Here is a 27,059-nt window from a genome sequence, read left to right as displayed (position 1 = left end):
TTTTCCTTGTCCCACGCTCGTGACAAGACGAAAAAACATCTTTCTCTATGTTGGTTAACTTTGGGAAAATATATAATCCAAACATACGACATTTTGTCTAGGAACTTTGGACCTTGACAAAACTAACCTGCAAACTATTGAGTGTGGCTTCCTTCAGCTCCTCTCTCTCCAGATCAGTATACACGTCTTCTGACATCACATAATGGACGTAAGTGAAAACCTGGTGCTGTTTAAAAAAAAAAAACAACAGCTTAAAAGTCTCCCATTCTCTTGGTAAAACTTATTCGCATACAACAGATCGTGTGCTGTAGATAGGACACGAAGACAATCTTTGTAAAGTACCATGCTGTAAACGAGCATAGGACGTGGATAGAGAATGCAAACTCTAACGAGAGTCATTACATGTTGGAAAATCTCTAAATCGATAAAGCATTTTATGACTGCCGGACAGATGTCACCCAAACCGCTAAAAAACTCTTTTCTTTGAGCAATGTTTCACGCCTACTTTTAAGTTTTCCTTTCTCCGATCACGCGCAGATCTAACAAATCTGAGATGCTCTTTCGCTTGTGGAAATCTCTTTCAAATCAGTCGAGCACCATCGATGAAGGCATTTTCACCCCGTCCACCGCTCGATTAGGACTTCTATCACATATGAAACGTAGTTGATGGGAAGCATAACTATTACTCGTATCTACCTCCTATCAACTACATAATTATTACTCTTATCTACCTCTCGATAGGAATCCCTGAAGTAACAGGATAACACTTTGGAGAATTGCCGTTTTCTCTCGTACAACATCTCACAAACGCGATAGCTGGAGGAAAAATTAGCCACAACAACGATGAGGCAATGCACGGTTTATGGCGAAAACCTCACACATTACTTACAACTTAGCATTTTCCGCAAGAACCAGTATGCGGGCGTCATCGAATTGTTTCAGGCCACCAGCATTCCAAAGCTCTAACAAGGCCTAAAAGATATCAAAATAAAAGAAAAAATCAACGAACTCAAAAAAAAAAAGAAGAAAAAAAGGCTAGAAATTAAGAATTCTTGTTTGTATCACGATGCGGTTGTCACATCCGATGGAGGTCGTGTTGTTTGCACTCGAAAAATAATAATTGGTTCATGATTAATCGCAGTCAAAAGTATAAACAATTGTCCTAAAACATAGCACAGAGAACTTACGCAAGAAAAAAATGTTTTATTACAATCGTGTCGTATTTACCAGGTAATCGCGTACTACTATGAATAAACAGCAAGGCTAAAACGACCAAGAAATATTTTGAGACCAGAGCTTTATCCATAGAAAATCTAAGTTTGCTTTTTAGAAGCAAAAAAAGGAAGAATTTCTTGAATGTTTAAGACCCACGTAGTAGATTCAAAATGGAATGCTTGAATCGTCGCTTCTAAAATTCGCCGTCAGAAAAAATTGCGTAACTTTGTGTTGAAAATTCTAGATTTAAAACCAAATATTCGATTGAAAAATAGTTTTAGAACATATCAACGTAAACCACTATCGTCCAATTAGAAAGCACAGATGCAATCGGTCAGTTGTGCTGTCATATACGCAAGTGCTATCACTCTCTGATATTTTCTGAAATATCGCTTAACATAACAAATAGTTTTTAAAACACTACCTGTTGTCTTTCCTCGTGTCTGGAGTCATCGTCGGGGTTAGCAAGATACTCCAAGACCTTAAAAAAGCAATAAAGGCAATTAAAATGAATTAATAAGGCAAAAGCGGTAACGTTTCGTTTACACGGCACTTGTCTCGGAGCTTATCTCGGCTTCAGTGGTATGAAGCAGCCAGGTGTACTGCTACCAACCCCCTGAACAGGAGGCCAATAAATGCGAAGGTTACCCTTCCGCATTTCTTCAGGGCTTTTATTGTGTTGTGTTCTCTGGCAAGACTCTTTCCTCGGTGTTCTCTGCAGGAAGGAGAATATATGAGTGCCGGCGAATGTCGAGGAACCCTGACGAAATTCCTGGGGCTGGAGATGACCTACGATGGATTAGCATTCCATCCAGGGGGAAGAAACAGTACTTCTAGACGCTTCATGCTACAGAAACTGAAATAAACTCTAGCCGGAGGCTTCTTTCGTCAGGTTTCTCTGACAGTTTGCCTGTACCCATTTATGCTCCAGGGCCGAGAGAGGCATGGCGAGAGTAAGTGCTTTTTCTAAGAGTACAACAGGATGACTCGGCCAAGGCCCAACCCGCAGCTGTCGATCAAGAGTCCCTTGCACTAACCACTATTTTGACACGCCTCGTACAAATGCAATGACAATAAGCGAGTCTTTAGACGATGAAAACACTTTTGTAAACAAAAGACAGTCCAACCTGTTCAAATAGCACCTTGTTGACCTGTATTCTGTTCTCGTGCTTTGCCATTTGCCGCGCTAGAAACGTAAACAGCGATCCAACTTGGCTTGGCTGTATGTGCAACAAACAATATTGTAAGACAAAGAAGAAGGCAAAATTTCTGTGCAAAAAAAGCTTTATTAGGAAAAAAAATGGCAAATTTGTTTGAACGAAGCGTAAGTTCATGAAGTTCTTCGTAAACTTTACCGTAAAGCCAGTGTCTTGCACCATTACGTCAAGAAGGATATTCACAAGGTATTGTCTTCGCGTGACACCAGATGGACCGCTATAAAGAGGAATCAAGAAACCGCCATCAATATTCAATGGTAAAATTCGTATCCACGCGCACTCATGTAATATCCTCATTGTCCCTTCTACAGCGTTGCGTGACATACCAAAAGGAGGCTGTGCGTGACAACTGAAAACATGACTGCGAATCAGATTGGTTAATGAAGACTAGACCAACCACACTTCTGTTAACTTAAAGTACTTATAAATATCAGAAGTAAATTTTAACATCTTTGACTTACTCAAAATTGTCGTCAAAATCTTTCCGTTCAAACGCCTGCAATCGAATTCAGTACATAATAGGTCGAAAAAAAATCATTTACTAGTGTACTGGTACCTATAACCCTTTACACCCTAACATCAGTTTGCATATTCTCCATACTGTTTTCTATACATTTTCTAAGGTGCAGTCTAGGAGAATTCGTTTAAAGATACTCGGTCGCCTTTTTACTCTTGTGACCTTAAAATATGATTGGGGGGGGGGGGAGAGTTGATATTGTAAGGAGGAATTAGATGCTAGTTACTCTTTGAGGTCAAAGAGTATAAGTTTGTCTTTAGGGGAGGTTACTGGTCTTTAAGAGTGACTACAAATATTGCAGTGCATTGTTTGAATTTTTACTGAGCAATGCAGTAGGATGCTTTGTAAGAGACGAAGCCGCTAATGAACTGACTTACCATGGAAAGAATACTCGAGAACTGAGCAATGCAGTAGGATGCTTTGTAAGAGACGAAGTCGCTAATGAACTGACTTACCATAGAAAGAACATTCAAGAACTCTTGGGTATCAAAATGTAACAAAACTCGCAAACGTGGATATGAAGGTTCACCTACGGGCAAAGCAATAATCAAAATTTTAACAAAGTGACGCGATGGGATGAACAGAGCAACACTGGATAGTTTAACTTACTTTCAAAACCGTCTTTAGTATTTTGGGTCGTGATGCAGTTGAACACCTGGAAGGCAAGAACAAAACTAACCCTTTAACTCCCATGAGTGACCAAGACAGAATTTCTCCTAACAATATCAACACGGAATAAAGCAGACTAGTGAAGAGAATGAAGAAGAAAACTCAATTAAGGGCTACAAGTTGATCCAATACCAAATTCTCTGAAATCATTCGCATTTTATGGCAAACAGAAGGAAGAATTACTAATGAGATCTTGGGAGTTAAAGGGCTAAAATACATAATCAGAAACTGACAGACAGACAAGACTACGAGCAGCTCGTCATCATTGGCCTTGCGAAGCGAGCGTTCCTTCGCCCGCGGGAAAGTTTGAGGCCTTGAGCTGGCAAAAGGTCTGCGTATAATCTAGGCTCCTTCCTGGGCTAGCCCAAGAAGGAAGGAACTCTTGAACCATGTACGAACAAGTCGCCATCTAACTTAAACAGAAACGAAAAATTGTAATACATTACTGACCACTTTTCTCTCTTTTATTTTTGGTTTTACGCCTGAAACGTTGAACTCCTAAGGGAGACACTTGTAACTTACTCACTGAGAAATTTTATTTTAAAGCTACTTAACGAGAGTTGTGAAAAAACCTAATAAAAAAGAAAAAGAAATAAAATCCAAGACTGCATTCAACAAAAGTACGTTTACCTCTTTTTTCACGTCTAGTGCATAGTCCTCAGGGATGGAACCTACTGGGAATGCCTGTCCAGCCAGACAGCAGCTGATGTATACAAGTAATTTGTTCCCCAAAGAAAGATCAGAATCTTAAAACGGAAAGAACATTAAAACTGTCAGCAGATAAGCTATAAGCACTAACCACTCAACTATTTCTTGCAAGAAACTTCGGATCAATATCAGTATCTGGGTAACCGCCCATCTACCCCTCCCCGAACTCAACAACAGTCAATTGACAACAAGTTAAGGTTAATGTTGGGTTAGGGAAGGGTAGGTGGGCAGTTGTCCAGATACTGATATTGATCCGAAACTTCAAAGCAACGATTTTTTTTAAGTTCTTCATACTTTTTACTCCATTATAGTTTCGCTTTATAATCAATAACTAAAGAAATGGCAAACATAAATCAAACACCACCAGCACAGCTCGGTTCAAACGTAATTCATACCATATTTATTTTGGCAAAAAGATCAGTATCAGAAGTAAGGGCTGTTAACATCTTAACCCTCTACAACCTAACATTACAGGGCGTGAAATTAATTTTTTTTTTTTGCTGATAGCCGCTTGGCTCCTAAATTTTTCACAGTGGTAGCTAATTCAAAAAAAGTTGGTCACCATTTTTAAAGACAAAAAAACTTTTTTTACGCTATCAGCGTTCTAGATAGACCCTTCAAAATTAAGTTCTTCGAAGTTTTACAAAGTCGACATTAGGATGGAAGATATACAACGTTCAAGCTCACCTAAATCCAAGATGACGTCTAGTTATCGATCGAGATGCATGCGCTGAGTTTTGGAAACAAACTTAACGCGGACGTTTGCCGCGGATTTATCTTTGTAAATCTTTTTAATTCACCGTATCTCTAGGTATGGTTATGATGAAGCATTCTAGTCGCCAATTTGACTACTTTTCAGGATTTGGTCGCCAAAGTGAAAAATTTAGTCGCATTGGCGCCTGTATTAGTCGCAATTTCACGCCCTGCATTAGTATGCATATACTCCGTACTGTTCTCTAGACATTTCCCAAAGTACTGACAAAGAGAATTTCTGTAACAATCGAGAGCTTCAGTTGGTGATCATTTCCTTTAAAAACGTAACCTTCACGCGTGATTCAAGGGCTATATTGTAAGGAAATTAGAAGCTCCTAGGTGTCAAAGGATTAAAAGAATCACTGAACTCAATCACAGAACAGATCCATTTATCCCTCAGTCACAGCACTCTTTTGTCACTCTTTACATTGACGATAAACACCTTACCTTCAAATGGAGTTCTGGCCTGCACTGTGCCCTTTAAGACATTAATCAGCTCCTGTGGAACATTTATAACAATGAACAAGAGGACAGAAAAGTGGGGGAGGGCAATATTTTCAACGTTTCACTTCCAGACTATCCATCCTATCCACCCTACCCACCCTGCACACCCAAGTGTCAGTACGAATATCCTGTGTACTGTTATTTATACATTTGCTATTGCAACGACAAAAAGAAGTTGTCTATCAATCAAGAGCTTATTTGGTGATAGATCATTTGCTGTACTCTCATAATCTTAGTGTTTGATTTAGGGCTGATAATTTAGGGAGAAATGAGATGCTAGTCACTCTCAAAGGTTTAGGAGTTGAAGCAGTTTTCTTGTTCTACCGCTCACATCAGAACAGGCTGGGCATTTAACAGCGTAAACATGAAAAACAACTACAACAGAGGTAAAAACTATTGAAACTTTACACGGTTTACGGAAGGCCAAATATCCCAAGGGACCAGACATAATTTAATTAATCTGAAGATTTTTAATTTTTTTTTTCGGGAAGGGGGACGGGGGGAAAGGAGATCACTTGGTTTTCAAAAGGAACGGGGGTTGGGGGAAATCAGTCGTTTCAGAGTATAAACAGGGGACTATGGAAAATTGACTGCCACTGAGGAGGATCATTCAAATACCACAGAGCCTTAAGGAGGATCAAGTGACTTTTATTGTGACATAACCAAAATCCTCCGAACCCCACCCCCCAGGCGATAAATAATGAACGTCCTACAATTCCAAGAATACCTCCAGTGGAGTAGTGTAGTCTCGCATGCCTCTGTTGTACACATAGAAAATGGCATCATACAGGCCGTGAGCCCAGCAGAGTTTCACCATCTGAGGAAAGAGGAGAGGTCTTAGCAAAAGTCACTTCGCTTGAAAACAAGGGACTGGATTCGATTTGGATGCGATTCGCTGTAGACATGTCATGTGTACGTACTTGATGTATATCCAGATTTGTCACATCTAGGTGCATGAGACATGATTCTACATCTTTGAGCTTGTTTTGCTGGTTATAGTGCTCTAAAAAAATTGAAGAAAAAAGTTATTCATGGGACAGAGGTCTCGGAATTCTCATGAACATGATTTCTTTGCTACTTTTATGCTAAAATAATTGGTCCCGGAGTAAACCAGCAGATCGAGAAATATATTATATATCCATCGACCCATTCTTCACTACCTCGAAGACTGACAGACCAATTCGTGATTTCTGATAGGTCGTTTATAATTTACGAAGTCATGGTATGGAATCTGCCTGAGATGAATTGTAAATAGAAGTTAAGCTTGAAAATTCACCCCAAGCTCTGTTTACTCAAGATTTTACTCCAGCCTAGAAACCTCCTAAAACATACATAGATTCACATTACCTATAAACTCCTTCATCACAATCGGACTCAAAGACGTTAGTCTGAAAAAAAAGAGGAAAAAAAAAACAGGGACATTCCGAAGTTATTTTATAATGTAAAATAAAAGCGCTCTCAGATTGAATTGAATTAAAAAATAATAATAATAAGACGCCAGCCAATGGGTAATGGGAAGAAAGGGACTTATTAAATATATAAAAAGAGAAAAAACAAGAAAAGAAAAAAGAAAAAGAAAATGGACTTGAAGCAAATTGAAGTACGACTTCCAGCGCGGGAAAACGAGTGTGGCCCTTAAAACAATGCAATCCCGCAGAGGTTCGTCCAGTTACACCTCTTTCAACTCGTAAAAATTTATTTCTTCTGAGTAAACTTACTTGTCTGCTAAGATATGAGGTTCCAAGCTTTCCAGAAACACGATTTTTCCAACAGGATCTTCACAGAACTTGTCATAAATCTCTCTGAATAAGAGATCCCTTTGAGAATAAAAATTGACAAAAATTGGCTCAGTTTCACATTCCATGCTGTTCAGTGATCAATGAATGTGCTCGAGCCCATTCGTCGCAATAACAAATGGAATGAGAATGGTTTATTCACATTCAGTTCCATTTTAAATAATGAGCTGAAAAACACAAGTCTTTTGATTGGCTATCACTAACTGTCTTTTGGAGAACAGATGCATTTATAACGTAATCATCAACAAGTTTTTACTTCTCTATTACTTAACCCCTATTAAACCCTGAGAGTGACCAACATCTATTTTCTCCTCTCAGCAATATGGTTGAATTATTCACTAAGATCATGAGAATAAAGGAAATGATCGCCACCCCAAAGAAACTTTGATTGTTCAACAAATTCTCCTTGTCAGTACTAAAGGAAACACACAGAGAAGAGTATGGAGAAGGTGGATTCTGATGTAAGGGTGTAGAGGGTTAAATCAAGTCGATTCGCGGTTGTCTTGCGTTTGTTCGCTAATGGATTTCAGAAGACTTTGAATGTGGTAAGAGCATCAGTGACACACTCAGCTGCACGTCGTGTACCACTTTCCACAGCTTGACGTGATCTGAGATCTTTTATAGACACATGGCCATAAGGCCACATGGAATTCATTTGTTAAATATTTGATCGGTTTTGTTTCTGTTTTGTTTGTTTGTTTGTTTGTTTTTTCCGAGATTGTATTTCACTTGTGAAAATAAAGTTAGTATAATCGCTCTTATCAGGATTTAAAGCTTTTTCCGTAAGTCAAACACATTCAAGGAATAAAAACGATGACGAAGAAGAAGACCATTCCTTAAAATTTTGTATAAAACTCACATGTTATTGATGGCCAGGCTATACTTGATAAAGATTGGTACCATTTCCTACAAAAGCAATAAGAGAGTATTCTAATGATAAAATACAGTACAATAATTAATCAGAAATTATTAACCTTATTAAGAATTTCCGAAAGAAGGAGTTTCGTCCTGATAGACTCGCCCGGCGTTTTAAGGCGCTCTTTCATTAAAAGTTTCTCAAAGATGAAACCTTCATTCCCTTTTCATTCTTTTTCAACTCACTTTTATTTCATATTCTGTAGTTTCATCGAATCAATTTTTTTAATCAACGATCACTCCATCGTCGTTTTAAACGTTATTCCACCTTATTTTTTCGATGATTTACGCAATCTGCTATCACATTACTTTATTGGGGAAGAATAATATTGTAGTTCTTAGCATTTGAACCAAAAACTCACCTTGAAGTAATCTCTCAGCTCCTTAGTGTCTCTAGTCTTTGGGCAATTTACGAACACTGTTATATCAACATAAGCTAGTAATAGTTCCTCTATCTGGGATAAAGAAAAAATAATACAATTCGTCAAATGTTAGCCAAGCCAGGCAGTAAGTTGGGGGGAATTTTCTACCACCACAATGGAGACTCAGTCTGCGACCCCTAATTTTCTATCGAGTAGATGACACTAAATTGTTCGAGTTACAAAATATGAACAACTCAAGTATTCATTAAACACTTTTGGATTATCATTTCTCTTTTTTCTTCTTTCTTTTGTCCGCGAATGTGTGCGGGGGTTCTTCAAAGTTGTTCTTTATTCATTTATTGGTTTCTTTTTGAGGATTCGCATCGAGAAGAGATGTCGTCTTTCCGATAAGAAAGTTTGATCCAAATTTGTTTTGCTGTGACATCTGAGTAGTTTTCTATGCTAAGTATTAGTCTTGATTCAAGGAATCAACGCAATTTATAACCGCTAATTAAAAGTTTACCTGTGCAGCAATTTCTGTTGATCTCTGCTCTTTATTTCCAATTAAACCTGGAAAAGAATATCAATAATCAGTTTATATTGAACAAGAAAGAAGGGTGGTTTTGGGAGATCAAAAGTTAGAAATTTGAGTTTGTACTAAACTTTTTCCGCGATTTCTTGGATCATGCCGTGACAGCCGTTGCAAATTACAACAAAAGCTGGAGATCAATACCCACATCAAATAACGAGCGTGTCTGCCTTGGGCAGATAGATCTTTTCTTTCAGTGTGATAAATGATAAGAACGAAGGTCCTGAGGAAATACTGTGATCGCCATCAGAGGTGTTTACCTACCGATCACAGCCATGGCAGTGCCATCATAAAAAGACAGTGCCAGTTCTAGAGCGTCCAGGAAGTTATTTTGCTTTACGAAAACTTCAATCCTCTAAAATACAAACAAAATACAAACAGCAATAAATCAAATTAAGTATTCTCCATGCGCCTCACTATTTCGCGACCCTCTAAGGTATGCACCCTTAGTGGACGCCTTGGAAATCAAAGTGCCCCCCCTCCCCCCCCCCCCCGCCCCCTTCAGCTTTGCAATCAAAAGTTGCTCATCGCGTAAGAATCCTGAGGAATATAACAAAGAAGTCATCACAACCTGACCCTTTGCCTACTTTCAACTGATTCTGTTGATCAAATCTTTATGTAGATATCTTAAAAACTATAATTATGAAGTCTGAACTTACATCGCGCCAGTTCCTTAGTGTCAATACATGGACGGACTAAAGGTAAAAAATAAATAAATGAATATGTGAACCATAAAAGTGTCATCACGGTATCCTGAATATTTATGTGTCGATTAAACTTTATTATTAATCATTCTTATTCGGAGTGTAAATTATTGTGAGTCTAAATGTTTTTAACACTCTCTTGCAATCCTTCATCATTTCATATCCTCGTTCTGTTTCCTTCTCATTTTGGTGTTTGGTGGTTTCAAGGTAAATTTTTACATAAAAAAAATCCAATAAATCATAAAAAAGTTCCTTAGAAATTTACCAAACGTTCATTTGAGCCCTTTGAATTTGATAGTCACAGCCTGTGTGCAGCTTGTTTCTCTTTTTCGATGTACTTAGAGGCCAGTAAGTTTTCACCCTACTATGTAACTAGTTGTGCCGCGAAATCTTGAAAATATACTTTGACATTTCATGATATACCCTTCTTCTTTATATTTCATGGTTCAGAAAATTTATCTACCTTGACACCCAGGAGTAATTGTTGTCCATTAAACACCACTACTGTCTGATAACATGAATGTTCACTGGCGGCTACCTGAGAATGAAAAAGAAACAAAACAGTTGATTAAATCAAGAAAAAATTAAACCATCAGACTGCACCCCCCTTGTGGCGTTTATTCCAACCTTATTCCTCACCAACAGAAAAAGCGCGATGCATGATTGGAGCGTAATGCGTGATGAGAACGTGATGCGTGTGTGGACGTAACGCATGATGAGAACCTGATGCATAACGTGATCAAGTAACGGAGCGAGGTTGATTCGCATGAGAATATCGAAATAACCAGTTGTGTGTGGAATTCCTGGTCTTTCTTGACACAACATTCACGCAGAGAGCTTGGTTCATGTAACAACCTCGCGGATACCAAATTTAATTGAGAGGGACGGCATTTGAAATAAGACCTACATGGGAAATTTGTCTCTTCTGGGTTCTGCAGTAATGCTTTTGGGCCATAGGTAAACCTTTATCCTTCTTTGTTCACACTTTGTTTTCTTTAACCCTTTAACTCTCTGAAGTGATTAACAAGTAACTTCTCCCAATAATTTCCATACGTTATCGAGCAAACAGGTAATGAGAACAATCAAACTTAGAAGGGTACAAGTTGTTATCTTGATCTAACACCAAATTCTCATAACCAATTTACAAGGGAATGAGTAGAAGCTGGAGGGGAGAATAAGGAATCAGATCTTGGGAGATGAAGGGTTAAAGAAGCATGGTAGCGAGGGGAAGTTCGAGAATTCTCAGTTGGTTGATCTACGGCAGGAAGAAGAGGAGCATTAATCAACAATCCAGTGCTTTGTTTTTGCTTCACTTCATTCTTTGATTGGCGAGACAAGAACCTGCGCCGTCCTCTCAATCAACCAGAGCAGTACGAATACTACCCGTACCTTGGTAACCCACGTCTTCCCGCGCTTTTGGCAGTGTGCCTTTCAGTTCTCATCGGCTAATAATGATATGAAAAATTTGTTTTGATTTACCATTGTAGCTAGTAAGGTTTCGGGTTGGAAACAGCTCTAATAACGAAAAACAGATTCCTCACCAAAGCCTTGCTGACGTTTCCTCCAGTAGAGAGTGACTTGAAATAACTGCTGCTGTACACAAGCTGTACTGAGCTAAGGTCAAGAACCTGCAAGAAATTGAACCAAATATCAAGAAAAATGGCTTCCGTTTGATTTGGCATGTGCTTTTGGTCTAGAAATGAAAACCACAATCAATCAGATTTTCCTGCGACTGAAATCGTTCATCACACGTTCATCTTCACCTCAAGTTCTTCCATACTTCGCACATCAATGACATGGACTCTCTCCAGCGCGTCTACTGTAGCGATTACTTGTGGGTTCAGCCACTAGGAGTAAAGGAACAGCAGAATATTACAATGTATTCATACCTAACGGGCGCCGATAAAAAAAAATAAATAACGAAAATGCTGAGGAGTTCCATTTTCAGGTGCCTCCTGAAGGAGGACCTGCTAAAGTTTTGACGGGGCTAACGCTCGAAACGTCAGCTCCGTAACTCTTTACGGTGGCCAATTTACGTTGTCAACTCAGCTGATAAAACTAAACTACCCCGTCAAACTACATAGATATTGCTTTGGGAACCGAGGGAAAAGAACATTCGGAAGTTCCATATTCACTTTGGTATGAACCGCGTAGATGGACCGCACTTGAGCAAGATTCGCCGAAATCCAATTAGATTTATAACTGGACAAGTTACTCACAATTGATTTTTTTTTCATAGGGAATTTAAAGTTTTTCTTACTTTCAGGCATTAAAAAAACGGTGTAGAGTCCTTAAATGATGAATGCATTTGCCCAAACTAAGCCCACACCTCATACTTACATGAAGAGCAGTGAGCTTATACGAACTCTCAAATCTTTGTAGGAACATAAATCTGACTTGCTTTTCCCCTTGAGAATGGGCCTGTGAAGTAAACAGGAAAACTGAAGTTTAAACAGAGAAAGATACGAATTCAGTGATTGTGAGAGCAAGACAAGAGAAGAAAATCTGAGTACAAATAGATAATGATCCTCGCAAATGAGCTGCAGTTCCGAAGAAAGAAGGTTAAAAAAATTCAGGCCTCGACGGGATTCAAACCCGTGTCTTTGCTATTACCAACTGAGCTACGAAACCACAGAATCTCCAACGAGGATTAAAACTCAGATATTTAAATTTTTGCGGCTCGATGCTCTACACCAAACTACAGAAAACTCTTTAGTAAGCGAGGCCATATACTAAGATCAGATGTAACAAGCGTCCTGCTTACTGATGAGATCAGCGATGTGCAACTCTGATGACAAATTAAATGCATACTTCGTTACCCAACGATCGTACTCAAAATTTCCCATCTTTTCCAATCAAAAGTTAAACAGGTTCCTTAGAGCATAATTAACAATTGCTTTCATCCTGACCAAAATGTTTTATCAAAATAATTTTGAACAGTAGCCACTAGCTTGCCACGATGATGGTTGAAACATGCAAAGAAACGTTTACCTGATAAAAGAAAATTTCAGTTCCCCTCCCAAATGCAAGAACCTACGGGAAATTGAACATGTCAATAATGATTACTTTCTAAGAATACAAAACAATAAATACCTCATTGTCATAAAATAACCCTGAAGCAGTCTCATCTAAAATTATTGAACAAGATAATTGCAATAGGGAAATTCGCAGTTGTTTGACACATCGTGTTCCGTATTCCAAATCACAGCGGAAACGCCACATTTAAATGCCCTTCTCCACCTAAGCGACTTTGCGCGTCTGTCCTTGAACTCTTCAGTCAACTTTCAACTAAGAGATATTTCCGTGTGGTATTGAGTGGGCCAATCCATCGAATGCGTCGACCAGATCTTCGGCCCACTATCGGTAGACAGTCGTCCAACATAATTAGTTGTAAAACGGCCCTTAGGCAATTATCAGACAGAATCGGCCAAAAGTACGCCGTCGATCGTAGCTCGTCCACATACTTGGTGAACAATCGGCATTTGGAGGGTTAGTAGACGGAAAGGGTCGAAATTCGACCGACACGCAGTCCAACCACAGCACAATCGTTGCTGCCCGAGGTGTACCAGCACTTTGGCAACTTCAAGCGTTAATGGGGTCAGTTCTGTTCCAACGATTACTTTGTTGCGAGGAACACAGTCAACTATTGGTTATCTTGAAACACTCAAGCATACTTAAGCAAAGAAATGATCCACGCAGGTGAACTGCGAAACCCGAATTTTTTCAGCCTTGCTTCCTGCATTTGCCCTGCAAAATTGCAGTCCACCTGCCAGGATCATTTCTTTGCCTGATATTCATCCGCAGGTGAGCGGAAATTTAGTGTAAAGTTAAATTCTCAAGTTCATCGTTGTGGTCTTTAACAAGTTGAAAGGTACTTTTACACGTCGCACTGAACGACACAAAACATTCAGACGAAACTTTAAAAAAATTACTTCCTGAAAAATTGGAATAGATAACGCAACTTTATTTCCTTATTGCTTTATGTTTACTTTGTTTGAACTATTTTCTCAGTCAATATATTGACTTCTTGACAGAAATTTAGCTACCCACCGGATCAATGACTTTTTTGGACTCCACTTGAATTATGGCAAACTGCCAGGCCAACAGCGGCAGAGAATCAGCAGGGCCCTAAGGGATGAAATAATTATTAACAGTTGAAAAAGAAAAGCAAATGTTAAAATTCAGTGGGGCTTTCAGCTTGAGTATAATGTACGCTCATTGAGAGAGATAAGAGGGGGAATTGACACGAACTTACCAAAATTTACCTTAAAATATTTCTACGAAAAAAAGTCAAATCAAACGGTGGGTTTGGTTGGAGTTTGACAATCAGACTACTGTGGATAAAAGAGCGTACCATTTTCGGTCGTAGCTATCTTTCGAAGGGGTAATGCTCTTTGGTTGCAAAAAAAAAAAAAAGGCTTGAAATACTAAAATGCTAAGTCGAATATCTCAGCGCGAGATTTGAAATCAGGATAAGAATGACAAGCAAAATCCGCTCGGTGAAGAGATAAGAAAGATATTGCCACTTCGGTCGGCGCAGAGGAGAATGGGGATAGTTTTTACCGCCATTAACATTAAGAACTCAGGCACTTTCACGCTAGTCATGGTTGTACTTCGTTTTATCATAGATGAGGGACGACGAAAAGAAAAAACAAACACCAATCGCACTTGATCAAGTGATGGCCTCGCCCCTCCCCCCTCCCACCCTTTCCCCACCGTCTCAGACCACGAGATCCAAAGGTCTGAGCTCCGATTACTCGTAGAAAACTTTTCTTAGTCTCAGGTGCTTGATTATGCTGATAAAAGCTTTCTGTATTGCACATGGGAGTTCAAAATTTACCACCTTTTAGATTTCATTTACAGATTTACAACTTTTAAAGTTACTTCCAACATTCGTACCTTTAAAGTGTGAGTAAAGAGGACCTCGAGCTCAGGCTTCAGTGTTAAGACCAGAACCTGTAAACAAACGCAACAAAAGTAGTAGAATATAAGCTCTTTGATACATATGGGACACCGTTAATATATATGCCTTAAGTTCGTGAAGAATGAAGGCATTGTTACATTTTGGCTTATTGACCATCGAATGCACAATCAAACTTGTATTCTTAATGCTATAAATTCCTCGTCAGCGACTGGAGCACAGTCCTAGCACCAAGTGTTAACAATAGCTTTTAAACTCCTTAGGAAGGCCAATTTATGTTGTCAACTCAGTCGATAATACTAAATGACCCTGTTCTACTTTCCCACCAACGCAGCAACACAGTTTCTTTAGAAATTTATCCCCTTTATTCATTAGTCCAAAGTACTTTATATAAGCAGAAGTCAAAATCACGATATGGAACATGGGAAACTGCTACAGTAGAACTCGTCTTACTGTACCTTAGTAAGAGTGGCCAAAGCTAATAACGACTGTTCATAAAGAGGATGCTCTTTCATTCCTTCATGCAAATGAAGAGGTGCCATCGTGCACACTTCACCGCGGCTATAACACGAAAAAAAGAAAACAAACATGACAATAATATGCAACTGATAGTCATCAAAAAGATCTCCATTCTGAAGTTGATAAAAATCAGTGACAATAAAAAAAGGAAAGTCTCCATGTGTACCTTTATTTGCACAGCGGCTGGAGCTTTTCCAGGTTTCTATGCCACGAAGCATATTGCTTCTTTGCAAAATGAGATGGTAGACCACCAGAGCTTAACCCCCACCCCCAACTCCCCTTCTGGAATTTCCTCCCGGTTACCTCGGAGGTTGGTCAACACCCACTTCGACCCTTGGGTGGCGAAAGGCACTAAGAGGAATTGACTTGCCGAAGAACAGATCAGAACAGCATGCAAAGGTTCGAATCCGGCAAGAGCACTTACCATAAGGCCGATGCGATTTTCCAAAGTTGCCAACCCTCAACTAAGTTTTTGGTTTTGTTGTTGTTGTTGTTGTTTTGTTTTTGTTGTTGTTGTTGTTGTTTTTGTTGTGTTTTTTTACCAAATTAACGAAAACAGACGTAAAATAATTCTTTACATGCAGATCACTTTACTTGTGAAGTGCATATGCCTAGTGTAGATTAACCTTTTAACTCCCATGAGTGACCAAGACAGAATTTCTCCTTATAATATCAACACAATATCAACCAGATAGGTGATGAGAATAAAGAAAAATATCAATTTGGGGGTAATTAGTTGATCCAACACTTAATTCTCTGAACTAAAATTATAAGAATTGTATGGTTGACAGTAATAAGAATTACACATTTCATCTGGGGGTTAAAAGATAAGAGCTATCATATCATGTCATTTTCATTACCTTCCTGAAAACAAGCAAGTTGATTCATACGTCCTCATTCCGATCAGTCTCCTGTTAGAATAAAGTCCATGAATTATATGTATTTCAAAGTAGGTTCTAAATTATTTTGAGTAACGTTATAATTGGCCCAGAAAAGTGGCACCGCCGATGGTCGCCCAATTTTCCCCCTTTTTCTGGACGTTTTAGGCCGGGTTTCTTTTGAGTGCTCCTTGAATCCGTACTATATTCTCCTATGCTCATTCTCTTTCATTGGATCTGATTAAATACGACTCATTGAATAAGTACCTGTCCCACAAATATGCATTGGTTGTAAAGATAATTTTGTATTATCAAGTGAGTTGATAGCGTAAATTGGCCACCGTAAAGAATTTCAAAGCTGACGTTTGAGCGTTAGCCCTTCGTCAGAGCGAATAACACTCGAAACGTCACCTTTGAAACTCTTTACGGTAGCCAATTTACGTTACCAACTCAGATGATAATACTAAATAACCCTGTTATACTCTCCCACCGCCGCAGCACCATAGTTCTTTAGAAACTTACCCCCTTTGTTCATTTGTCATGAAAGTTGCATGGACTGTTACAACAACTATTAACTCAAATCGTGCAAGTGATATTTTTTCAGATTTAGAGTTATTAAGGTAAGTAAAGATTCGATCAGTTCACTTGAAAATTGTTTTTTTATCGTTTCAGAAATGTCCTGGGAGTTTCTAAACGATCCTATCGACAAGCTTAACTTGGAAGAACATGGGAAGCCGTACACGTGGGATCAAAAAGTCCTTCCTTCACAGCGAAATTAAAGTGATTGTCATTAAAGAAAATACCTAAATAGTTACAATGATTGATCGGTGCAAAGAGCCAACAAGAACTCAAGGTAAAAACAGGCAAACTGCCAAAAGCGCGAGAAAACACAAGCCAAGGTATGCCTAATTCTCGGTGTTCCATCTGATTGGTTAAGAAGATGACACGAGTTTTCTAGGCCAATCATATTACGTGGTAGAGGGAGGCCAATCATATTACGTGGTAGAGGGAGGCCAATCATATTACGTGGTAGAGGGAGGCCAATCATATTACGTGGTAGAGGGAGACCAATACGACATACTATTAAAATTTTCACTGAAAAGTTGTTTTGGTCGACTTCCAAAGCTAAACAGGAAAACAGCGCTAAAGTAATTCCTGTCATATTTCAACTCTTGCAAATGTAAACTTACCCTTCCCGATTCAGAAGTGCTTCTTCACTTGAAAATCAGTCTTAGGTGATCGCTCTTTTCTCCAGTAAATAGATGCGATCACAGAAATTACTTAATAACGCAACCTTTTCACTGAGCAATTCATGTCATTACATCGTTTCCTTTTTCCTATAAAAAAAATTCTTACTTGAAGCTGAGAACAAACACAGAACCGCCACTGTCACTGCAAATTGCAACTGTTGGGTCATCTGTGAACTGTGAATGAGTTACACAATGAATAACAACAGAAAATTAGCAGCCACGTCTAAAAATAGAATAATAGGTGCTCTATAGCTGATAAGGGTTTGACAGATGTTCCCTTATGATTGAACGTGACCCAGGAGGACTGAGTCGAGTACGCGAAGACGAGGTTAGATAGTAAACTTCCCGCGGAAAAAAGTGAAAAATCAAGCAAATATTTCTTTGGTTTTTTTTTTTACTTTTTATTTTTTAATTGCTCCTTTTCTTTTCTCACTCTCCTGCAAGATATGTTTATAATTGTATAAAACCCCTCTCTAGAAACAATTTTTTGGGCTAAATAGCACACCACATTTTAAGAAAACAAAATGCTTTCAAAATGGTTCAAAAAATTCTTTTTTCTTACCATAACATGCAGCACTGCACTACCCATGGGATGGGCATCAGCAATTTGTCTCAACAATTTCCCAGACTGCAAATCCCACATAGTTATCTGGAAAAAATAATCAAATAGGTAACTTTATCATAAAACTGATTAAATACAGTACAGAACTACAATAAAATAGTAGATGTCTTGTTTGATAGCTTTCAGCAGCATTATTTTGAGAATGTAATTTCCCTGTAGATATATACCCCGTGTGATTGGTCAATATATTTTTTTGTGTTCTTCAAGCATTCTTCATGGATTATCAGTATATGCCACGTAGGTGAATAGTGCTTTCCACATGCCCTGATTGGCTGAATTGGAAATGATTAGCAAGTACTATGCATATCCAAGCAGCCATAGAGACAAATTGCACATTAACAATTTAATTTCAAACAATTTTTGGTGTGTCAATGAAAATAAACTAATTTTTTTTGTTTTCTGTGTGGTATAAAAATTATTCTAAAATACTTACTCACATCAATGTCTGTGAAAGTGGTGGATATTTACCAAGCCACAAAGCGGCAAGGTACATATCCCCCAATATTCAGCTCCACTTAAGTGAATAATTACCAATTATATGGTAAACTGATAGAATGCATAATCCATTGCTTCTAACAGCACACTGCATAACATCTGTGTTTGCAACTTCATGTTACCTGGCCTCTTGCATGTCCACATAGAAGTCTTGTACATTCCATATTGATACCGAGTGCAGTAACAGCCCCATACTCTGCACCTGTAACATTATTAGTTTTAAAAAAAAAATTCAGGATATGCAGTTTATGTTAATCTTGTCATTATAATCAGTGTTTCATTAACAGATTGTACAAGTGTGTAATATCTCTGACATATATGAACATGCAATTTCACTCAAAAAAAATAAATTTAAGGGAAATACTCTTCTGAATTAATCAACAAAAATACTAAGCAATGCCCTAAAGATCATTTATCTCAATCAAGTCATGTATTATTTTTCCAAATGATTCAACAATTTTTATTGAAATAAACAAAACCTTGGAAATTGATAAAAATGAATTCATTTCTTACCAAGGGATGTGTTCCCCAGAACCAGCTTAAGTGTTTGTTGAGGATCTAAGACAAAAAAAAATGAACTTAAGGCTTAATCAATAATCACATCCTGAATCTATAAAAAACTGGACTATTCAAATGAACCCTTGCATTGATCATTTCTGCACAAGATTTTAAACTCCTATGGCAAGCATTCTTTGAATTGTCCTGTGAAGACTTAGAGTACAAGAGAGTTCCACCAGTTACTCTCATATACATTGTACATATTGACACTCGACAGACTTATGATTGCACTGTGTATGTTCATCATCTTCTCTGACTTAAACTTATATGTGTTGATCAAAACAACTATGATTTTCTTTACCAAAAACCAGCACCACTCCGTGAGATGTTCCAATACAAATAAGAGAAGAAACAGCCTATAAGAAATGACAATTATTAATTAAACAGGTTAAACATTAATCTTCAAAGGTTCATGGCCAGTCAGTGTGACATGAACTTCTGTTGCATTGGTAGTCTGTAACAGGTAACTACCTAACATTAATCAACAAGTTTCATAGACATTTTATCGGTACTCATCGTACTCTTATGCAAACCAAAGCACTGTGAGTCAGAATTACAGTACAGCTAAAACATAAGCTGTCAGGTCATATTTTGAAGATCTTCTTTCCAGTTTTGATTTTGTAGAATTGAGAATCAATATTTAAGAATCATGAATCAAGCTTTGAGACACTCAAAAGCACTCGCCAGAACAGCAACAACTTCCTTGATTCATGCACAGTCCATTCTGAATATATGCTAATAGATGTATTTTCCATCTTTCCCATTTTCTATCAGACTCAAGTGGTCTTTTGACCCTTATCACAATAGACTAAACAACTGGACATACATCACTATAACATTAAAAATACAGTTATTTACCATGGCTGTTGGCAAACCAGCATCCACTCTGGCCTGTAAACAAAAAGGAATAAACACTCTTCTGTTTCTAAATATTGATCTAATGGTAGGTTCAAACAGGGAAATTTCCTTGATATAAAATTTAAAATTTAAACTTGTTCAGTACGGGAGGAGGACAAACAAGCCATTAAGACTCACTCTGAGGTGACCACAACCCCTCAATAGAGGTGAAAACTACAGTATTTAAGGGGAAACAATTCAGGACTTTGACAACCAACCACTTAACCCTTTAACTCCTATGAGTGACCAAGACAGAATTTCTCCTTGCTATATCAACAAAGAATCAAGCAGACAATTGAGGAGAATCAAGAAAAAAACTCAATTAGGGGACTAAGAGTTGATCCAATACCAAATCTCCAAATTAAAATCATAAGTATTTATGGCAGACGATAGGGGAGAATTACTATTGAGATCTTGGGGGGTAAAGGTTTAATACCAAGTGACTGCTTAATATGGTGCCACTTAATACAGTTCTTCTGTACTTTGCTTTCATATTGTTCACAGCCTACAAGCATCAATTAATGGTACAAAATAGACCTCATTGAAAAGTGAAATTTGGGTGAAAAATTTTCATTATCAAAATTTTGAAATATCATTAAATTTGTAAATATAATAAGAAAGATGGTAAGTTTTGAGCCCTGAGTAAAGTAAATTAAAAGAAAAGACATTTTATTTTTTGTCTTGTCACAAGCATGGGACAAAGAAAAAATTCTGAGTCCCCATGAAGAATCGAACTTCAGATCTTCAGCTTTCACACTCTAATGCTCTACCACTGAGCCACAGAGACTCTATCATGAGCGAGGCCCATTACAGAGGTCATATATAACATGCATCCTGCATAATGCTAGGATCAGCAATGTCGATAGCATCATGGTTGTAATAGAATAAAAAAGATGCTAAATTTTGAGCTCAGTAAGGAAATAGAGAAAGACATTTTTTCATCTTGTCACAAGTGAAAGGACAAAGGAAAAATTTTATAGCCTTGCTCCCCATAGGGTCTCTGTGCCTCAGTGGTAGAGCATCAGAGCGTGGAATCTGAAGGTCTGAGGTTCAATTCCTCATGAGGACTCAGAATTTTTTCTTTGTCCCATGTTAGTGACAAGACGATAAAACCATCTTTCTCAATCATTAAATTTGTATCAGAGCAAGGAAATTATTATCATGCTAATAATTAATACTAATAAATATTACAAAATTTTTTGCACTTACTGATGCAGAAACCATCTGACTGGAAACACTTTTCAACACAACATGTCGCAAAACAGAACCATGTTTAGTTTTCTTTGCTTTATTTCCTGAACTGTAAAAGAGACAAAGGCAAAAGAAAGAACATTAAAACTGAAACTACAGTATGCAACTACAGGGTTCATATACTATGAACAACCAACTGTGTTAAGGAAAACTGGAAAGAAAATCATTTAGCTTGGAATCATAATATACAAAGCAAGCACCATAAGGTCCACATGTATGACCAAGAACTTAACATTCAACTGCTGGTTTTTTTTTTTTGTGGTAGTTTTTGTTTTTTGTGGTAGTTTTTGTTTTTTGTGGTAGTTTTTCCTGCTATGGTTGTGGTTGTTGTTGTTGTTGTTTGGACGAGGCACAAGAGCAGTATTTACTTAAAAACCTTTTACCTTGCACATTCACTGAGAACTCACCCAAGATCCAAGTCAAGAGAAGAAGACGGTGCTTGGTTCTCAAGGATGTTGGCAAGATCAGGGTCATCTTCTAATGAAATGATATCTTCATCTTTCTGTGTGAAATAATGACAACCATAAAATAATGTTTATCAACATTTTTATTTTTTTCATAGCAAGGAACTATTCAATTTGTTCATCTACTTCATCTAAGTGTTGTCTTTTTTAACCCTTTAACTCCCATGAGTGACCAAGACAGAATTTCTCCTTACAGTATCAATACAATATCAAACAGATAAGTGGTGAGAATAAAGAAAAATATCAATTTGGGGATAATTAGTTAATCCAATACTAAATTCTCAGAACTAACATTGTAAGAATTGTATGATTGACAGAAAGGAGAATTAAAAATTTGATCTGGAGTTAAGGGGTTAAAGTTAAATCAATTTAGTTTCAGACCATATGCCGATGACTGTAATAATAGCAATAGATTCAACTCCATAGTTTTCTGAGATAGCAGCTCTGTAAAACTGAACTCAGTTAATTTTCCTTCCTTTTTACTGTCAAAAGAAACAGCCCAACATCTCAATTTAAATAAATACCATACTTTATTCACTGTTCTTAAAAAATTATCTATGAACTTCAATATCACTTTCAAATCCAGGATCATTAGACAGACAGGTTCAAGAAGAAGGACTGGAGGTTCTATGCTTTTTCACAATAAAAGTACTGTACCTCATTCAGGATACTTTCTAAGGATGGCATGTTTACCACCTCTGGTACATCAACTTCAATGTCCACCTACAACATAGATTTCCATGAATGAATTGCTTAATTTCCAATTGAAAAGGGTATGGTTAGGGGGGATCCTAGGGTTCCCACTACCTTTCCCCCCCTCCCTTTATAAGCCTTTTTTTAAGCTAACAACCTACAATATTCAGGTGGCAAAAACTGGTGGGTACCCTCTGTTTAACATAGTGTGACAATCCCCCCCCCCCCTTTGAAAAATCCTGGCTAAGCTCCTGACTAATATATATACCTTAACAAAATATTCAGGGTTATTACAAGTCAAAATTAACAGGTCTTATGGTTAGTATTTTTTATGTTCCCTAAAGCTCTGTCACCGCCTGTTGACATGTGTCCAGAGAAGACATGCTGAAATCATTAAATAAATTTTGGCGGTCACTCAAATTTGAGTTTCAAAATTCTATTAGAGTTGCTAAGCTTTCATGATTGGACAAAATCTCCAGTTAAAATGACGTTGTTCAGTCCTTCATGACTCTGCTTCGAGTTCCTTACACCTCTTGAATGACAAGGCTGAAGGCAAGGTACAAAGATATGGCCACATCACACAAACTGCTATGATTTCTGGCCTAGCTCTCAACGCATACAAGATGTCAGTGTCTTCGATTGAGAGAAATGTCGGTATGGCGCTCTCCAAATAGTGGCTAACTTTAACAGCCAAATCATTGTAACTAGCCGGGTTTTCTGTAGTTTTGTTTTTGTTACCCAAATATACAATTTGCTTTTGTATCTAAAATGGAAAAATTGAGCCAAACTTACTGAATCCGAAACATGTCTTTGCCTAAATGATCCGGTGTTTGTAGTGAAAGCTGGATCTAGTGATTCTAGTGATTCCAGGTGATCACTGGTGGATAGCAAACCTTCCAACACACTCGTGTCTTCTTTCGTATCGTCCGCCATCTTGGCTATTTTCCTAATCAGCTAGTGCCAGGCTTACTCGTGTTACGGTACCAGGCATCAACTGAACCGGACGGACTCCCGCTAAATATCGCGCGTGAGCTTGTCCTCTATGCTCGCCTCACGCGTGATTCCCCGCGACTGATGAACGTAAAATTATATGCTTCTGTTAAACGGCTGAAATATTGGCTACTTAGACTTAAACTCTTCGTCCAAAAGTTGGCGTGTTAGTGTTTTGGACAAGCCGGGTTATCGAGAGAAATTAAGAGGCGCTTAGTTATTTTTGGTACCTGAAGGGAGGACGCTTATTCGAAACCGGGTGCTTATTAGGGACACGGTGCTTACTTCTGTTTTGAGAAATGGAACGTCAAACCAACGCGATAATAAATATTTTATCGATCGGGGAAAGATTACAAGACTGTCTAGCGAGTCCGTAGGATAAAGGAGTCTAGTTCAAAGAGTGACGTTCCCGAGTGGCTCTTCCCTTTTCCCTCATCCCTATTCTTTGAGTTAAATAACAGCATTAGATGGGGCAGCTTTCTTTGTAGTGCAGTTTGGGCTGAATATCTTACAGTCGATAAAGCTGAAGAAATATTCTAAACCTAGAAAACATTTATTTTTTAGAGCCCTAATGAGCTTCTCCAATTTATGTTTTGGTGCGATCAGCCGACGCGATGGATCGACCGTATATCAATAGTAGCCACTAATGATGATGATAATAATAATAATAATAATAATAATAATAATAATAATGTTGATGATGCATTTATATAGCGCACTCTACTCATGATGATGTTCTGGCCAAAGTCCACCACTTTGCAGTGGACTTTGGCCAGACTTAATTTAGCAGTTTACAGTTGTTCTTTTAGGAATCTTTGTAAAAAGGCAAGGATACAGCACCAGGAATTACGTCCCCTAATCCATGCGAAAAGTGTGTGGGGTTTTTACGTCCCTTAATAATCTTTGGAGAGAATATGCAGGACACGGAGCCTTCGATTTTTTCGTCCGAGAAGACTAGAACTTTGAATCAATAGTAGATGTCAGAACCAAAACAGCACATTCTCCTTAGTTATTTTAAGACCCAGAGGGACCCACGAAGCAGTCCAGCGCTCTACAACTACAGTTAACCAGGCGGTGATTAATATTATTGAGATGCTCTGGGAATAACATGATTTTTTTCCTCATCAAATTATCTTACTCGACTCTTCAATTGTAGTTTGTCAATAGAATGAGACAAATCAGTTGCCTCAGATTTTTTTTCGTCTATGTCAGGTCAGCTGTCGCTGACTTATGTAATTAAATTCAGATCAAGCTCTGATTTGTTGTTACTGTTTTTCATTGTAATATTTGTTTTTTTTTATTTGTTTTGTTTTGGCTAATGGCTGTTTCGTTCTCCCATCTGTTGCAAGTTTCATAAGAACTGAGTGGTAAATCTCACCACCGATTAAACCAATTTCACCATTTTTGATGTTGTTGGAACTTATGAAAGCTTGACGAAAAAGAAAGTACGAAAAGTTACAAAAAGGTCATGAAAGATGATTCTGTTCACCATAATTGCTAATTAGTCTCACTTTGCAGTTGTTTGCTTATCCCAAGCTGATGGTTTTTTTTTTTTTTAAGCCCTAAGGCAAACATAATCCAGGCATCAGCTCATTTGAAAGTTAAACACAAGAAGCTGTTTAAATTTTAATCCATTAAAACCGTTTATTTTCCTAAACTCATCAGTTACAACAAGCCTTTCTTCACTACGAGGAAGGAATATATGAGGGAGATCATCAATTCCTGTGCGCGACATTTTGTTGTCTATCTATCGATACGATTCGTAAATATCTGAGTCAGGTTTGTTCCACTACTGAAAAGCCATGAAGCTTGTCTTGTTCATCTTCGTTGTGATTCTTTGCTTCTTCTCCCATTCCATCCCCGCTCATGGCAATGTGAGTATGAGATCTAGTGTAAATCTCTTTAAATGACAAGTTTATAAAACTAAAGCATCCAGTCGACCATTTGCAAGTTGTATACCATATGGAATTCGTATGAACAAGAATCTTGCAAGTGTGTAGATGAGAATCTGCTCTGAACATCAAAAACATCATGAAACATATTTGATTTTTTTTTTTCATCTAGGGAATACCTCAATGTTTGCCTGCATTAGCAGCCTATCTCCATGGCCAAGAGACATTGCTGCAAAGTGTTAAGAACGACCTCCAAAAGACGAAGCAACAGTTGCAGCAAGCAATTGGTAGGTTTGCACCCCTCTGCCGCGAATGTTCACAGCAGATCGATGCATATTTTCATATTGCTCGTAGAATTGTTGTTCCTCCAAATTGGAATCATTCGATTAATTCAGGGCCTGCTATTTCGCATATTTGAGGAGGGACGACGAATTCGTAATGTAGTGATGCTGCATTAAAAATGGAAAGTTAAGTTTTTTTTTTTAAGTTTTTTGAGAACTGGAAGTTTTTAAGGACACGAACTAAATTGCAAAAAAGGATCAAACAATCAAACAAACCCAACCCAACACTTGTACCTCCTGCATAATTGCCTTAGCTTCTAACCCCCGATGAGCTTTGCTTAAAGATGGACTCCACTAAGTCAACAAGTATTTGCTCGACCTAACCGAGCACATCATTCATGTCACTTTAAATCAGCCTCCCTAACCAAGATTCGCCTAGCTTAAAGAGTCAGTAAGCTTAGTCGCAAATTACAGTGAGACAGGAACTCATTGACTAGATCGCAAAAATTCACGACAATTTCAGTTCTCACCTAAGTGCATAATCCACATCCTATGCAAATCCAAGGTTCATATTGCCAGCCAGGACCTACGTGTCACGATGTTCGGAGTAATGTTTCCACCTTTTACAGTGTCTAGAGGTTTTCTTACCTTGAGAGACTAAAACAGTTGTTCGGTAGGAAATTAAACACAAAAGAGGCAATAACACACACAAAAAGAATAACAACGAAAACTGAAAAGAATTAAGAAGAATTTAACAGATTGCAAATGACGAACTTAAAAACGTTATTTTGCTTTAAATTTTTCAAGATTCAGAAATAGTTAAGCATCCCCACAACTGCCTCTTAGTTAACCTTTACACCTCCCTTCGGAAAAACACCTAAAAACTTTCTGCCAAAACAGCGCGAGAGAACTACTTCTTCCAGCACGATTTACGTACATTATTAACCGAGCAAATTCTGTTTCCTTCTTGTAGGCAAATGGCCTCCAGGCCACTATTGCATTCTCGCCAAAGGACCATGTCCGGCGGGCTTCTTTCGCTCCTCTGGTTACATGCGAGCACTGAAGATGTATGCTGCCAGTAACACCTATATCACTCCGGTCACGTTTGGGGACAGCAAGATAACGTGTCATGGTCCCTGCGGTAAGTATGGGCAATGGATTGGAGAGTTGTACATCACAGCGTGCTGCAAGTAATGGAGGAAGTAGACCACCTACCACAGCAACATTACCTGCCCCAAGTAGTTTAAAAAGCGAGCGCAGCCATTGTGCTGCATCAGACCGTTGGATTAGCCTTGTTAGGTGTCTGTGATGATCAATAAAAGGCGTGACGAGAAAACATGTTTTAACAAAGTTCTCTTCGACAGTGTCAGATCAAAATGGCAGGCTGGATTTCATGAGC

The 27,059-nt window shown here is 38.2% G+C and overlaps 2 protein-coding genes across 2 annotated transcripts in view; one reads left to right on the top strand and one right to left on the bottom strand.

The window, feature by feature from the left end:
* Positions 1–23,429, bottom strand: part of LOC131787432 (vacuolar protein sorting-associated protein 8 homolog) — a 43,529-nt gene extending 20,100 nt beyond the window's left edge. Inside the window, exons 1-39 of the mRNA XM_059104539.2 lie at positions 23,290–23,429; positions 22,462–22,527; positions 21,748–21,842; positions 21,299–21,389; positions 20,051–20,083; positions 19,494–19,548; positions 19,148–19,192; positions 18,757–18,836; positions 18,080–18,166; positions 17,624–17,691; positions 16,250–16,300; positions 15,329–15,431; positions 14,849–14,905; positions 14,000–14,077; positions 12,941–12,982; positions 12,290–12,370; positions 11,713–11,796; positions 11,491–11,577; positions 10,413–10,487; positions 9,905–9,940; positions 9,510–9,600; positions 9,180–9,226; positions 8,657–8,749; positions 8,239–8,285; positions 7,302–7,400; positions 6,931–6,971; positions 6,504–6,586; positions 6,311–6,400; positions 5,527–5,578; positions 4,249–4,364; positions 3,559–3,604; positions 3,405–3,478; positions 2,894–2,928; positions 2,571–2,649; positions 2,343–2,435; positions 1,640–1,696; positions 890–972; positions 732–816; positions 128–226 (exon numbers count right to left, since the gene is read on the bottom strand). Coding sequence (XP_058960522.2) covers positions 128–226; positions 732–816; positions 890–972; positions 1,640–1,696; positions 2,343–2,435; positions 2,571–2,649; positions 2,894–2,928; positions 3,405–3,478; positions 3,559–3,604; positions 4,249–4,364; positions 5,527–5,578; positions 6,311–6,400; positions 6,504–6,586; positions 6,931–6,971; positions 7,302–7,400; positions 8,239–8,285; positions 8,657–8,749; positions 9,180–9,226; positions 9,510–9,600; positions 9,905–9,940; positions 10,413–10,487; positions 11,491–11,577; positions 11,713–11,796; positions 12,290–12,370; positions 12,941–12,982; positions 14,000–14,077; positions 14,849–14,905; positions 15,329–15,431; positions 16,250–16,300; positions 17,624–17,691; positions 18,080–18,166; positions 18,757–18,836; positions 19,148–19,192; positions 19,494–19,548; positions 20,051–20,083; positions 21,299–21,389; positions 21,748–21,842; positions 22,462–22,491 — 2,688 coding nt within the window. The 5' untranslated portion in view covers positions 22,492–22,527; positions 23,290–23,429. The remainder of the gene's footprint in view (positions 1–127; positions 227–731; positions 817–889; positions 973–1,639; positions 1,697–2,342; positions 2,436–2,570; positions 2,650–2,893; positions 2,929–3,404; positions 3,479–3,558; positions 3,605–4,248; positions 4,365–5,526; positions 5,579–6,310; positions 6,401–6,503; positions 6,587–6,930; positions 6,972–7,301; positions 7,401–8,238; positions 8,286–8,656; positions 8,750–9,179; positions 9,227–9,509; positions 9,601–9,904; positions 9,941–10,412; positions 10,488–11,490; positions 11,578–11,712; positions 11,797–12,289; positions 12,371–12,940; positions 12,983–13,999; positions 14,078–14,848; positions 14,906–15,328; positions 15,432–16,249; positions 16,301–17,623; positions 17,692–18,079; positions 18,167–18,756; positions 18,837–19,147; positions 19,193–19,493; positions 19,549–20,050; positions 20,084–21,298; positions 21,390–21,747; positions 21,843–22,461; positions 22,528–23,289) is intronic.
* A 1,744-nt stretch (positions 23,430–25,173) lies between these two features.
* LOC131787455 (uncharacterized) lies at positions 25,174–26,988 on the top strand. Its single transcript, XM_059104563.2, has 3 exons — positions 25,174–25,361; positions 25,552–25,666; positions 26,634–26,988. Exons 1-3 carry the CDS (start codon positions 25,290–25,292, stop codon positions 26,852–26,854), a joined length of 408 nt encoding a protein of 135 aa, XP_058960546.2. The 5' UTR covers positions 25,174–25,289; the 3' UTR covers positions 26,855–26,988.
* Positions 26,989–27,059: the final 71 nt, after the last annotated feature.

The sequence above is a fragment of the Pocillopora verrucosa genome, chromosome 13 (genome assembly GCF_036669915.1).
Source record: "Pocillopora verrucosa isolate sample1 chromosome 13, ASM3666991v2, whole genome shotgun sequence".
NCBI lineage: Eukaryota > Metazoa > Cnidaria > Anthozoa > Scleractinia > Pocilloporidae > Pocillopora > Pocillopora verrucosa.
The sequence above is the reverse complement of the archived record's forward strand: the minus strand, read 5'-3'. Positions and strand labels throughout refer to the sequence as shown.